At 45.6% G+C, this 14,195-nt stretch overlaps 1 protein-coding gene across 6 annotated transcripts in view; it reads left to right on the forward strand.

The window, feature by feature from the left end:
• The window catches only part of LOC146854878 (sodium- and chloride-dependent GABA transporter 2-like), a 1,159,405-nt gene that overhangs the window by 1,027,473 nt on the left and 117,737 nt on the right, over window positions 1-14,195 (forward strand). For all 6 annotated transcript variants that reach the window (XM_085652286.1, XM_085652283.1, XM_085652284.1 and 3 more), the window contains one exon: window positions 4,106-4,243. In XM_085652286.1, the coding sequence (XP_085508412.1) occupies window positions 4,106-4,243 (138 nt within the window). The remainder of the gene's footprint in view (window positions 1-4,105; window positions 4,244-14,195) is intronic.

A 14,195-nucleotide genomic window follows, 5' to 3' on the forward strand; every position in this document is an offset into this window, starting at 1 on the left:
GAAACCTTCTTTGGGTCAAAGCTGCCTAGATCAGGAGCTTTGCTCAAACAAACTTTCAAGTTCTCGAATTCATTACCAAAAGACTTGCACCATGCAAACTCACAACCCTTTTTTAGAAGATTTCTTAAATGTCCTGTAACTCCAGCAAAGTTGGGAATAAACTTATGATAGAACTCCGCCATCCATAAGAACTTCACAAGTTCGACCTTATCTCTAGAAACTCTAAGATTGCAAATTGTATCATCCAAGGCCGGTTTGGGTTTGATGCCATTAGACGACAACAAATGCCCTAAATACTCGATCTCTACCCCATCAAAGCGGCACTTATCAGCCCTCAAAGTCAGACCTGCATCGCATAACCTTCCCAAGACCACTCCCATCCTACTGTCATGCTCTTTGGCGTCAAGACCAAACACCAGAAAGTCGTCTGGATAAATCTTCACCCCATCTACACCCCTCAAGATGCGTGCCATGACCCTCTGAAACACAGAGGCGGCGGAAATAAGACCAAAAGGTATTCTCAAAAATGTAAAAGTGCCAAATGGTGTCACAAAGGCCGTAAGCTCTTGAGAGACGGGATGTAACTTGACCTAATGGTAGGCAGAAGTTAAATCGAGGAACGAGAAATGTTTAGGCCCGCTTAGTGAGCACAACATTTCACTGATGTTGGGCAGAGGGTAATAATCCACGACCACCGCCTTGTTGAGCTCTCTCAAATCCACACAAAGCCTGGCCTCGCCATTGGCTTTGCGTAGCATAACGATCGGAGAAAGCCATTCTGTGGCCTCTACTTCGTGTATGATACCATTGACAACTTGGCGACTGTCACCAGAAACACTGAAAGTGGAGAGAGTAACAAAGTATAATCAGCAGCACCAAAAATGAATTGTGAGCTCAAAAAGATGCTTGCTATGACCCTCTGAAACACAGAGGCGGCGGAAATAAGACCGAAAGGTATTCTCAAAAATGTAAAAGTGCCAAATGGTGTCACAAAGGCCGTAAGCTCTTGAGAGACAGGGTGTAACTTGACCTAATGGTAGGCAGAAGTTAAATCGAGGAACGAGAAATGTTTAGCCCCGCTTACTGAGCACAACATTTCACTGATGTTGGGCAGAGGGTAATGATCCACGACCACCACCTTGTTGAGCTCTCTCAAATCCACACACAGCCTGGCCTCGCCATTGGCTTTGCGTGCCATAACGATCGGAAAAAGCCATTCTGTGGCCTCTACTTCTTGTATGATACCATTGACAACTTGGCGACTGTCAATTGAAACACTGAAAGTGGAGAGAGTAACAAAGTATAATCAGCAGCACCAAAAATGAATTGTGAGCTCAAAAAGAATATGGAATTTAATAATATCATGCCCTACTAATACAGTAGATTAGAAGAAATGCATCAGCGTAGGCTCCTTCATAAGCCAACTCCTTCACACAGCTAGTAGAGAAGGTATTTAAGCGTAGATACCTTTACAAATTACAGTAAAACATGTTAAAATGGAGATGGCTGTGTGCATCAGCGCAGAAACCTAAATGCACACAGAGCAAGAGGTTGAGCAGACTCCTTCACACAGCTAGAAGAGGTTGCGCAGACTCCTTCACACGGCTTGAAGAGTAGGTAATTAGGTGTAGATACCTTTACAATCACGGGAAAATAAGCTAAATGTAAATTGATGTGTGCATCAGCGCAGAAACCTTGAAAAACTTTGTACCAGAGATTAGGTGGAATAGCTGTGCGCAACAGCGCAGACACGTTCAAAATTGAAATGTAGCTGGCTGTGCGCATCAGCGCAGACACCTTGTAATAATATGTTGGTAAGCTGTGCACGTCAGCGGGTGTCTGCGCACATGATGTATCCCAATGAATAAAGCTGTGCACGTCAGAGGTGAAGACACTCCGACTTGCGTAGAGCCCAATCTAAAATGGCGCTCGCAACGGGGTGATGTCACACATTGGCGGTGAATGAGTGAAGGATTGTGGGTGAGATGCGATGCAGGAAACCTTGTTGAGAGGCAGCGAGTCACGATACTGGTGACTAGGCAGTATCTTAGCAACACAGCAATGCCTCAACTCACGTGACGATCAATGAAGATTTGCAGTCATTGAAGTCTTCATGGTCAGGAGCGAGCCTCACCCGCAGTCGAAATCTGTAGTAAAGTGAAGACATTTCGTAGGCTGATCTCCAACGTGAGAACTGGACACCTAGACGTCTTCTCTTTGAAACAAGACGAAGCAGGACCAGTTGCTAATCCAGTGTGCTTTGCATCCCATCCTCGACGCCAAATGTAAGATCTAACTTACGCAGAAACATAGTCAGAGACATCAGTAACATTGAAGGAGTATTTATTATGCAGGTAACTCCAGAGACCCCATCCAGCACTGGAGACTGTCAACTGACCAGTTCCACAGCCTTCCTTAGCAACCTGGGGTTCTACATTCCATGCATGGTCATAAGGCAATGAAACAAGACACTACAGGTGTCTCTTGTTTTAGATTTATTTTAAATTCTTGTTGTCTGGGAAGTTGAAGTCTCTCAAGAGGATGGTATGGGCATGTCAGATGGACAAGGTGGTGAGGAGATCAGAGAATTCTTCAGTGAAGTCCTTGTTCTGCCAGAGAGGCCGATAGACTAGGTGGAAGGCGGCAATCTGAGTTGCAGAAAGTGATAAATGGCATAATGCTACTTGCTTGTCTAAGATGCAGAACCAGGAGAACTCATGAATGACAGTGAAGCCTTCTCCCTTCTTATTTGCACGCTCTACAAAATGGATGCTGTAGCCTGTGGGAAAAGGGACATCTAGAATGTACGAAGATGTGGGCGTTAACCATGTTTCTGTGATGAGGAGGGTGTCAAACTTGTAATTGTGCCACTAAAATCAAGGTTCATTCCACTGAAGAGGCACAAATAGGATGAAACTCAGTCTGGGGTTGATTGTATTCTAGGACAGATGGGGATCTTGCCTGACAGTTCAGTCTGGACTGTTTGTATTGGAACAGGATCAAGGCTGAAGTACATATGTCCTGCTTCTGTCTTTGGTGGCAGAGCGTATGGTGGGCAAAAAACAAAATCAACTGGATTGCGACTCTGAGTAATTACTTTTGGTTGAGAATAATTCAAAAAGTCTACCCATTATTTGTTTTTGTTTCTCCATTAAAGTTAAAGGCTCAATGTTTCACCTATGCTACCCCAGGCCTTTTTGTGAATTATTCCGATGACCCGACGCTGCAGTGAGATTTTGAACACATGCAGTCTTGACCTGAGAATCGTCTATGGCTGTTTTGTTAATCATGGGTCTTCATGTTGACTGTGCTTAGACATGTTTAGCACTGCATTGTGAATCATTATGTTGGCATAGGGATCGTTTTCTCAAGGCCTGTTCATTGCTTTGTTGAATTGTGGCAGAGTTGTTGTGGGCTGGGCAGTGCTAATGTTGTGATGGACAGGGAACTTTAAGAGGATTCTATGCTGCCATCCTTAGAATGATGCAGGGATACCTACATGCAAACCCTGTCATGTCACACTCTTGGGAATGAAAAGCAACAGGTAATTTCACAGCTGTTTAAGAAAAATGAAGCACAGTACTCATATAACAATGACATCCAGATAATTTTGTCATTGTTGTGTGGTGCTTGAATGAATGGCAATGCCCTAGTGAATAATGTGTGCTGCTGGATTTAAATAGTGGGCACCAGCAAGCAAGCAAGGCCCAAAGCAAGCAAGAAAAAGTCAGGATAGGAAGAAAAAGAAAGGAGAGAAAGATAGCAATATAGAGAAAAATAGAAAAAGCATGGATGGAAAAGAACCTGGAATAGTGAGATGAATAGAAGCAAAATGTAAGTTGGTGATAGAAAGAGGCATGTGGTGGCGTCAAGAACTGGCAGCCTTGGCATTTCGCAACCTTCACTTCATTAGTGATGGGCTCCCCTGTTAAACATTGAGCCACTGAACATTTGTTTTGCTCTTACACATTAGTTCCTGGGCTCCGTTCAGTCCTAACAAAGATGGTTTACAATATTGATTGGACACCTCTGAACTATACGTCAGTGACATCACTGATGATTGAAGGCATGTTTTAACAACTGCACTGTACTTATCTCTTCTCAGTTTGTCGGTGTGGAGGGCGTGGTTACCGCAGTGGTCGACATGTGCTCCACTATCTTTCGGAAGAAGAATCGCAGGGAGCTACTTCTCCTTTTTATCTCCATCTTCTCATACCTAATTGGCCTCCTCATGCTCACTGAGGTAAGATGGTGGTGGTATGTGTTGGGAGGATCTAGGAGCCTATTACACAAAGTACCCTGGTATTAAACTGGCATGTGCTACAGCCTGTTACATGCCAGGGGACATTTAGCATTACAGAAGGGTCTGTGGTTGCCTGCCTGCAACTTCTATGATACAGATTGCTCCGGCTCAAATGTAACACAGGGAAATATCATAACAGGGTGTTCCTTCATTTGCAATGGGTATGTTGCCTCATGCAAATGAGGGAACACCTTTGAAGCCTGCACCAACTATAGACGTGGGCGCAGAGGTAAAAAAGCTATCAGCATTAAACCGACTGTGCACCACAAAGAGGTATCCCCTTGAAAGAGGGGAAAAGGGTCCAACAGCTTCCCCCAACATCCCCTTGCAAGAAGGTGCAGTCACACACTGCACGCGTCTGCAGGAAGATCTCTGCCCCCCTTGGAAAAGCAGGCAGTGTTGCTGCCTGCACTGTGAAAGACTGACTGGCTGATTGAAACAGCAGGTCTGTCTGCCTTTCATTAATGTGCTGCCCTGGCAGCAGGGCAGATGTGAGTTCACAACTGCCCATGGTGCAGTGCATTAACTATACAAGGGTGCACTGACTCATTTAAAGGTGTTCTGCAGCACAGACCAGGGCAGTGTTTTCTATTCATAATACAGCCCCCAATCGTTATTCTCCCCAATATTGTGTATCACAAAACATGTCATGGGCCTAATTAGTAGTAAAACATTACCTGGTATTCCGAGGTCAGTAGTTATAGCTAAAACTCAATAATACTTGCTTAAACTTCCTAGAGCTGGCAAATAAATGACATGCTGGTAAAGGTGTTCAAAAGTCATCATTTTTAAAAGACTTTATTACAGGTTTCACATGAAGCATATTACATTTTCACTTTGATATAATCAGTTTATAAAGATGCCTATCACCTTTTAGGGAGAAAGCTCTTCTCACTGCTGTCGCTGGTGATGTCTACACTTAAGTAACGGCAGGATTTTATGCACAAGCCCACATTGAAGGAATGGCATTAAATATGGCCTTAATGCTTGGTGTTGTCCAGCATCCAGAATACCAGACCATTTACCTCTTCACCAACTTACAGATTATTAGTACTGACTACTCAGGCCATGCTATTGATGCTAATGACTTGCAACCATGAAAACATGAGAATGTCATTTTTAGACAGAAAACCTCTTTTCTTTCATTTTATATATTTTTGAATATTCTTTTAAACTGCTGGTGTATTTTTAACTGCCAACAATTTTTTCCAAGCTTGGTTTCTGATTTTTAGATGAGATTTCAAACATATTTTGGAAAACAAAATTACTCGTGAGTCATAGCTTTAGCAGAGGACCATGCAAAAGTAAATTTACCCTTGCACAATCTGTGCGTCTTTTAGTACAAATTTCCTAATTCACAGTGTGCACATTTGTAGAGATGGATTATCAACTCGGCCTTCATTATCATCCCCGCTCCTTACAATATGAAATGGGCCCTTAAGTGGTTAGTTCGATTGAATTTGCATTAAGGTAATGAATCTATTTTAAAGATCTAGGGCTGGATTTACTAATACAGCATGCGTAAGCACTTTAACGGTTGTCTAGCACTGGGCCCAAATGAGTGTTAACTTTCAATTCTACTTGCTAAACTTTACCACAAAGGCATTTGTCCTTTGATGGAACTTTCTCTGCCGAAAAAGGGGTGAAAGATTTCGGATGACCCACTGCTGGCTACCCAATGAGGACCATTAATTGGTAGCCAACTCCTAAACCACAGTTTCAAAGAAAGAGCATACATTTTCAAAATAAATGACTCACAACAGATCTTTAAAAAGACATGAATTATTGTATTAGAGATTCAAAATTATTACAAGTAAGTAACATTTTTAACAATTATGCCTACTAATGCACACAGTAAGAATCCAAACATTTGGTCAAATTAAATCAAAGAATGCAAATGGTGGTTCCCAAGGTAAAAGGATGGTTCAATAGAAATCTCTCAAAGGACACAGGATTCAAGTTAAGGTCTGCTAGGGGAAAGTATAGGCAAAAAGAAAAGGAGCATTTAATCAGAAAAGTTTGAATCTGGTTTCTCACCAGATTGCACTAAATAGTCCAGCAGATAAGCTCATTAGCATAGGGGCAGTGACACGGGCAACATAGCTTGCCAGGCAGGATAGAGTCAAGAAAATGATGGAACAATGGCAGTGGCCAAAGTTCTCAAGGGCATCACAAACAGAGTTCTCAGCTTAGATCTGAGATAAGCTTAAAAGAAAAGTAAGAGAAGAGGGGAGAACCCCACTCCTGAATCAGATAGTCTTTATAGTACACATTTGTCATCATGACGTTGTTGTCAGTCCATGGTGGAATGATCTCATGTGATCACTTCTTTAGTTTAGGTGGTACAATTGATACTTCAGGATATTTTGCCATACAATACTTGAAAAAGTAAGTAACATTATAATCCTCACAGCTTTTTCACCAAAGAGCTTAAACAATGTTACTTGTCATGGACACCATCAAAAGGTCTGGTTCCCATTCAATTTACACAAAGAGAAATTAAGAGAAGTGTCTGGAATGTGGCATGATCCAAACAAATAAGAAACACTTAAAACGTGTCAAAGTTCATTGCAGCAGGCCATGGAAAAATACATCCTGCACAGACAAGTTAACTCAAACATTTTACAAATCTTATATTTTCCATTAGTATAAAGCTTTTACATTAAGTTTAGAACAATAATAAATCACTAAATTAGATCACATTTAAGCATTCTGTAATGTTTGTCAATGATTAATACACAGACATAGGTAACTGTGATTATGTATCAATGTGTAAAATATTTTTAATCATTGTTTAATTAAAATCGTTTTAATAAATCTAAGTTATATATAATATTAGGCGTCCATAGTAATAATTTCAAACATTTACCACGTAGCATACACATTTTGCACCTGCTTATTCTTGTTAAGTTACTCTTCTAGAAATGTTAAGTTTTCATGTTTCCTTTTCATAACATCTTTGTTAGAAATATTAGGTAATTGGTTCTAGCATCATCTTTCAAACATCTAATTTATTAATTCTATCATTCCCTAACTAACCACGCACATTTTTATAGTACTGAACCATTCAACTTAACTCATGTTCCATATTGTTTTTCTACGCATGTGCAGAAAGTGCACATTTAAACTTTGGTGTCATTTTCTGTGATTTTGTCTCTAGCAGAAAAATCAGTATTTTCGTTCTAACACTATTCTTTCATGCAACACATGGCAGCGCAGCATGGGAATGGGAAGTTGCTGTGCTGCTTTGCTTGAAAGGGAGAGAGCAAAACTGCACCACATTTACAATGACATTGCACAGTTCTTCTCACTCTTAGTGCTGGCGGACGTTTGGCTGCCTAGCACCAGTGCAGGCACCCTTGCATCATGATCCAAGGATCCCTGCATTGTGGAAAGAATGGTTTTTGCAATTAAACTGTCCTTCAAGGCTAGTTCCTCTTTGTATGTGTGCTGCAGAAAGCAGCACACATGTAAACAGTAAAAAACAAGGAGAAGGGCGTGCGCACCATTTTAGAGCAAAATCATGTGTACTCCCTTTAGTAATTATGAGTTAGCGGCAAAAACAATGGTTGGATGCATGGGAATAGCCATACACCACCCATGGAACACCTTTCCGTCTCAAGGAAATGCAAGGCCGTGCTATGAGCTGCGTTGCATTACTTTTGTATTTACTAAGCCATACAAAGCCACGCTAATTGACTTTCCATAGCGTAGTAAATCTCAAAATTGATTTTGTGTCGGAACTGCATCAAAATCATTACACGACTGACACAAAATATTGGTAAATCTGGACCCTAACATTTAGTGCAACTGTGCGCATGGTGACTAACACTGAGGGGCCCTGGGGGTATTTTTTCCAGCACACAGGGCTCAGGGTTAAACTTTGCCTGCTCTGAAGATACCTAAGTGCATGTGGGAGAGGACTACTGAATAGCATCTCTATATTGAATCAAAGGAGGTATTTAATTCTGTAGGAACAGCCTATCTTCCTGCAACAATGTACAGATAGTACAATTCTTTTCTCGAAGTTGCCATAGGCGTGGTATTTATTATTCTTGATCACATTTTGAGCAAGAGAGAGAAACAAAGATAAGGGAGACAGAAGTTTAGAGAGAAAGACAGGAACAGTGAAAAGATAGACGTCTGGGGTGAAAAGCAACATGTAAAAGCAAGATAAAGAGATAAGAATAGTGTGGTAGAAGAAAGAGGCATGATGTGGTTCAAGATTAGGCAGCCTCAGTATTCAGCAATCCCTGGCAGGCTCCTGACAAACAATTTCGGGCCCCTGCACTTATGTTTACAAATGTAGCACTTCATATTCCAACAGCCATCTGTAGATGCATGTGAGTACATTTGCTTTGTGTTACTGAGGAGGTTTGTATATTTGTGAAAGTAACTGGACTGTCCAAGCAGTCCAGTTACTTTCACACATACACATAAAACATCAGCAATCTTTTTCTTTAATTCAGTCTATTTGCATAATATCAGATAACGCACAGGATTTTCTTTCATGACCTTAGGACCCTGGGCCCTTTCCCACTGTAATACAATGTGTGAAAGCGTGTGCACCCTCCCTATCCATGCTAGGAAGTGGTGCTTACTTGATTGGTTTAGGTGTTGTAATGGTGAGTGCCCTGTTAAAAGGTACACCATATACCCAGGGCAGGTGCTGCACTTAATGGTGGGTCTCAGCACTAATTGGGCCACCTCACTGATCTTAAACGTATGATCACACTCACTCTTTCCCACAAACATAGAACTGTATCCGTTCTCAGGATGCTGAACACACAATCTCCTTCGATGTTGCCAATCCAAAGCTATAGGTCCAAAACTCCCCTTAGCCTTGTGTGCTAACTCCTATTCATCCAATCAGGATCCTTGTATTTTGTTATTATTTTCACTGTCTATAACTCTATGTCTATCTTCCACTTGATCTATCAATTTCTTTTAAATATCCGTAAATGTACAAGTTAAATTGTATCTAGGTGCATAAGCAGCATCTAGTGCAGTAGTTGGCACAAAATAGTGTCCTATCATTTCTACCTTCTTCTGTGTATGGTAATTTTTTCAAATGCTTGAATACTGGTAATTCAGCGAGGACCCGATCAAAATTTGAAAAGTAATACCCAAAATAACAATTTTTGTAAAACATACTAAGAAGCAAACTACAGTGTGGTGCCGATTACGATCCGTTAAAAACCGCGTACGAACCGTCGGTCGGAGCGAATTCCCCGTCCGACTCGTACCCGGTTGTAAAACTTTACAAACATGGAATTACGATTCGCACGGAAACACCATTTCCGTACGAATCGTAAAAAACACCGACCGACGAAAATATACATACGAATGTGATCCGGGAATGCTGCGACGTGACGTCGGGACGCTTTCAGGCAGCGTTTCACGAACCAGGAATTACGATTCGAACCGACAGCAGTCCGGACGGCAATATTTTCACGGCACCCAAAAAGTGCCGCAAAAGCGAAGTACCGCATTGTTCGCCATAAGTTGGCAGGGTATGCTCAGACGTGAGTCCCTTGCTCACTTTGCCACTGGATTCAAGCAAGCCTGGCTGAAGACGGCTGAAATGCCAGAAACCGGTCCTAGGAAGCTTGTTTCCGGTCCAGGGAAGGCATGGCTTCGCAGTTCGGGCTGGACTGTTCCCATGAGGCACAGGGTCAGACTGATTTGCATATGGCCATGTCTGAACTGGGGTGGCAGAGTGGGCTAAAGAATGGTGATGGATCAAACCCAGATCTGTTGACTGGGTGTGAGTGTTTGATTGGTTCTGATGCTCCGTCCATCACCACCCCCTTTTGTACCACGCTGTTCGCCATAAGTTGGCAGGGTATGCTCAGACGTGAGTCCCTTGCTCACTTTGCCACTGGATTCAAGCAAGCCTGGCTGAAGACGGCTGAAATGCCAGAAACCGGTCCTAGGAAGCTTGTTTCCGGTCCAGGGAAGGCATGGCTTCGCAGTTCGGGCTGGACTGTTCCCATGAGGCACAGGGTCAGACTGATTTGCATATGGCCATGTCTGAACTGGGGTGGCAGAGTGGGCTAAAGAATGGTGATGGATCAAACCCAGATCTGTTGACTGGGTGTGAGTGTTTGATTGGTTCTGATGCTCCGTCCATCACCACCCCCTTTTGTACCGCTCTGTTCGCCATAAGTTGGCAGGGTATGCTCAGACGTGAGTCCCTTGCTCACTTTGCCACTGGATTCAAGCAAGCCTGGCTGAAGACGGCTGAAATGCCAGAAACCGGTCCTAGGAAGCTTGTTTCCGGTCCAGGGAAGGCATGGCTTCGCAGTTCGGGCTGGACTGTTCCCATGAGGCACAGGGTCAGACTGATTTGCATATGGCCATGTCTGAACTGGGGTGGCAGAGTGGGCTAAAGAATGGTGATGGATCAAACCCAGATCTGTTGACTGGGTGTGAGTGTTTGATTGGTTCTGATGCTCCGTCCATCACCACCCCCTTTTGTACCGCTTTGTTCGCCATAAGTTGGCAGGGTATGCTCAGACGTGAGTCCCTTGCTCACTTTGCCACTGGATTCAAGCAAGCCTGGCTGAAGACGGCTGAAATGCCAGAAACCGGTCCTAGGAAGCTTGTTTCCGGTCCAGGGAAGGCATGGCTTCGCAGTTCGGGCTGGACTGTTCCCATGAGGCACAGGGTCAGACTGATTTGCATATGGCCATGTCTGAACTGGGGTGGCAGAGTGGGCTAAAGAATGGTGATGGATCAAACCCAGATCTGTTGACTGGGTGTGAGTGTTTGATTGGTTCTGATGCTCCGTCCATCACCACCCCCTTTTGTACCGCTTTGTTCGCCATAAGTTGGCAGGGTATGCTCAGACGTGAGTCCCTTGCTCACTTTGCCACTGGATTCAAGCAAGCCTGGCTGAAGACGGCTGAAATGCCAGAAACCGGTCCTAGGAAGCTTGTTTCCGGTCCAGGGAAGGCATGGCTTCGCAGTTCGGGCTGGACTGTTCCCATGAGGCACAGGGTCAGACTGATTTGCATATGGCCATGTCTGAACTGGGGTGGCAGAGTGGGCTAAAGAATGGTGATGGATCAAACCCAGATCTGTTGACTGGGTGTGAGTGTTTGATTGGTTCTGATGCTCCGTCCATCACCACCCCCTTTTGTACCGCTTTGTTCGCCATAAGTTGGCAGGGTATGCTCAGACGTGAGTCCCTTGCTCACTTTGCCACTGGATTCAAGCAAGCCTGGCTGAAGACGGCTGAAATGCCAGAAACCGGTCCTAGGAAGCTTGTTTCCGGTCCAGGGAAGGCATGGCTTCGCAGTTCGGGCTGGACTGTTCCCATGAGGCACAGGGTCAGACTGATTTGCATATGGCCATGTCTGAACTGGGGTGGCAGAGTGGGCTAAAGAATGGTGATGGATCAAACCCAGATCTGTTGACTGGGTGTGAGTGTTTGATTGGTTCTGATGCTCCGTCCATCACCACCCCCTTTTGTACCGCTTTGTTCGCCATAAGTTGGCAGGGTATGCTCAGACGTGAGTCCCTTGCTCACTTTGCCACTGGATTCAAGCAAGCCTGGCTGAAGACGGCTGAAATGCCAGAAACCGGTCCTAGGAAGCTTGTTTCCGGTCCAGGGAAGGCATGGCTTCGCAGTTCGGGCTGGACTGTTCCCATGAGGCACAGGGTCAGACTGATTTGCATATGGCCATGTCTGAACTGGGGTGGCAGAGTGGGCTAAAGAATGGTGATGGATCAAACCCAGATCTGTTGACTGGGTGTGAGTGTTTGATTGGTTCTGATGCTCCGTCCATCACCACCCCCTTTTGTACCGCTTTGTTCGCCATAAGTTGGCAGGGTATGCTCAGACGTGAGTCCCTTGCTCACTTTGCCACTGGATTCAAGCAAGCCTGGCTGAAGACGGCTGAAATGCCAGAAACCGGTCCTAGGAAGCTTGTTTCCGGTCCAGGGAAGGCATGGCTTCGCAGTTCGGGCTGGACTGTTCCCATGAGGCACAGGGTCAGACTGATTTGCATATGGCCATGTCTGAACTGGGGTGGCAGAGTGGGCTAAAGAATGGTGATGGATCAAACCCAGATCTGTTGACTGGGTGTGAGTGTTTGATTGGTTCTGATGCTCCGTCCATCACCACCCCCTTTTGTACCGCAAAAGCGAAGTACGGCGCGAATCGACCAGAGTAGGTGGCCCGGTACGCGCCGACCCCCCCCCAGCCCCCGTAGGTACGTGCCGACCCCCCCCCAGCCCCCGTAGGTACGCGCCGACCCCCCCCCAGCCCCCGTAGGTACGCGCCGACCCCCCCCCAGCCCCCGTAGGTACGCGCCGACCCCCCCCCCCAGCCCCCGTAGGTATGCGCCGACCCCCCCCCCAGCCCCCGTAGGTACGCGCCAACCCCCCCCAGCCCCCGTAGGTACGCGCCGACCCCCCCCCCAGCCCCCGTAGGTACGCGCCGACCCCCCCCCCCGCCCCCATAGGTACGCGCCGACCCCCCCTGTGTGTACACCCGTGTACGGTGCGTACCCCCCGTGTACGTTCGAGTCGACCCCCCCCGGGTACGTTCGAGTCGACCCCCCCGTGTACGTTCGAGTCGACCCCCCCCGAGTACGTTCGAGTCGACCCCCCCCGAGTACATTCGAGTCGACCCCCCCCGAGTACGTTCGAGTCGACCCCCCCCGAGTACATTCGAGTCGACCCCCCCCGAGTACGTTCGAGTCGACCCCCCCGAGTACGTTCGAGTCGACCCCCCCCGAGTACGCGCTGGGGGTACGCACCGTACATACACGTGTGGGGGTACGACTCGAACGTACACGGGTGTACATACAGGGGGGTCGACTCGAACGTACCCGGGGGGGGTCGACTCGAACGTACACGGGGGGTACGCACCGTACACGGGTGTACACACAGGGGGGGTCGGCGCGTACCTATGGGGGCTGGGGGGGGGTCGGCGCGTACCTACGGGGGCTGGGGGGGGGGGTCGGCGCGTATGCGGGCACGTCTCCATGGTTGCTATAGGAGTTCGGTGCGGACGGTGTTTTTTCCATACGGTTGTAACCTCGGACGCACGGGATGGATCGTGATTCCTCGGTCGGACTTCACCTTTCACGTATGTACGGTAAATCGTCCGAGGACGTGTCGGACACATTTTCCGACCCGAGGACGTGTGGGGGAATATTCCCAATGCGGTTCGTATGGAATTTTTACCATGCGAATCGTGATTGCCACTTCGTACGGCACTTGTACGATTCGTACGGTAAAAAGACCGGATACGAGTCGCACGGGGATATTTTTTACCGGATCGTGATCGGCACCTTAATGTCAAAGGTAAGCAATGGTATGTAGTTTCTTCCTCCACTGTTGCAGGTAGCTGCATTAAAACAAAGCAATCTCTAGCTTCAATGGGATCCACATATTCATACAAGAGTTTAGCACACATAGTCAATGAAAAATCTCCTTTTGACAACTCTACACGAAGATTCTGTTCGGCTGTGGCTATCAAATCTTTTTCTGATCCTAGAGAACCTCTCTTGAAAACATCAGGTATAGGTGTAAAAGCTTCAGGTGTCCTACCCTTTTGTGTATCTTCTGCTGAAGATCTTGAAACTGACTGTACAATTAGTACTACTATAACTATTACTACAATAGCTATGAGTCTACCTATCATACATTTGCGTCCATGGTTTTGATGTCCACACTCCAGTCTAGTAACAATTCAGACCAGTGTTGAGTAGAGAAATAGAAGCCACAGAGTCAGCTTGTAACAGTTCTTTAGCTAAAGGTTTCAACTCCAATTGCTTTTTCACCTTGATTTCTTAGTATTTACAGGTATTTAAACAGTCCATAAAGTTTTCCTAGCCGTGATTCAGATTTTTCTAGATGTAACCACAAAATGTATTCT

Source organism: Triturus cristatus, chromosome 4_1, assembly GCF_964204655.1.
Source record: "Triturus cristatus chromosome 4_1, aTriCri1.1, whole genome shotgun sequence".
Classification (NCBI taxonomy): Eukaryota; Metazoa; Chordata; class Amphibia; order Caudata; family Salamandridae; genus Triturus; species Triturus cristatus.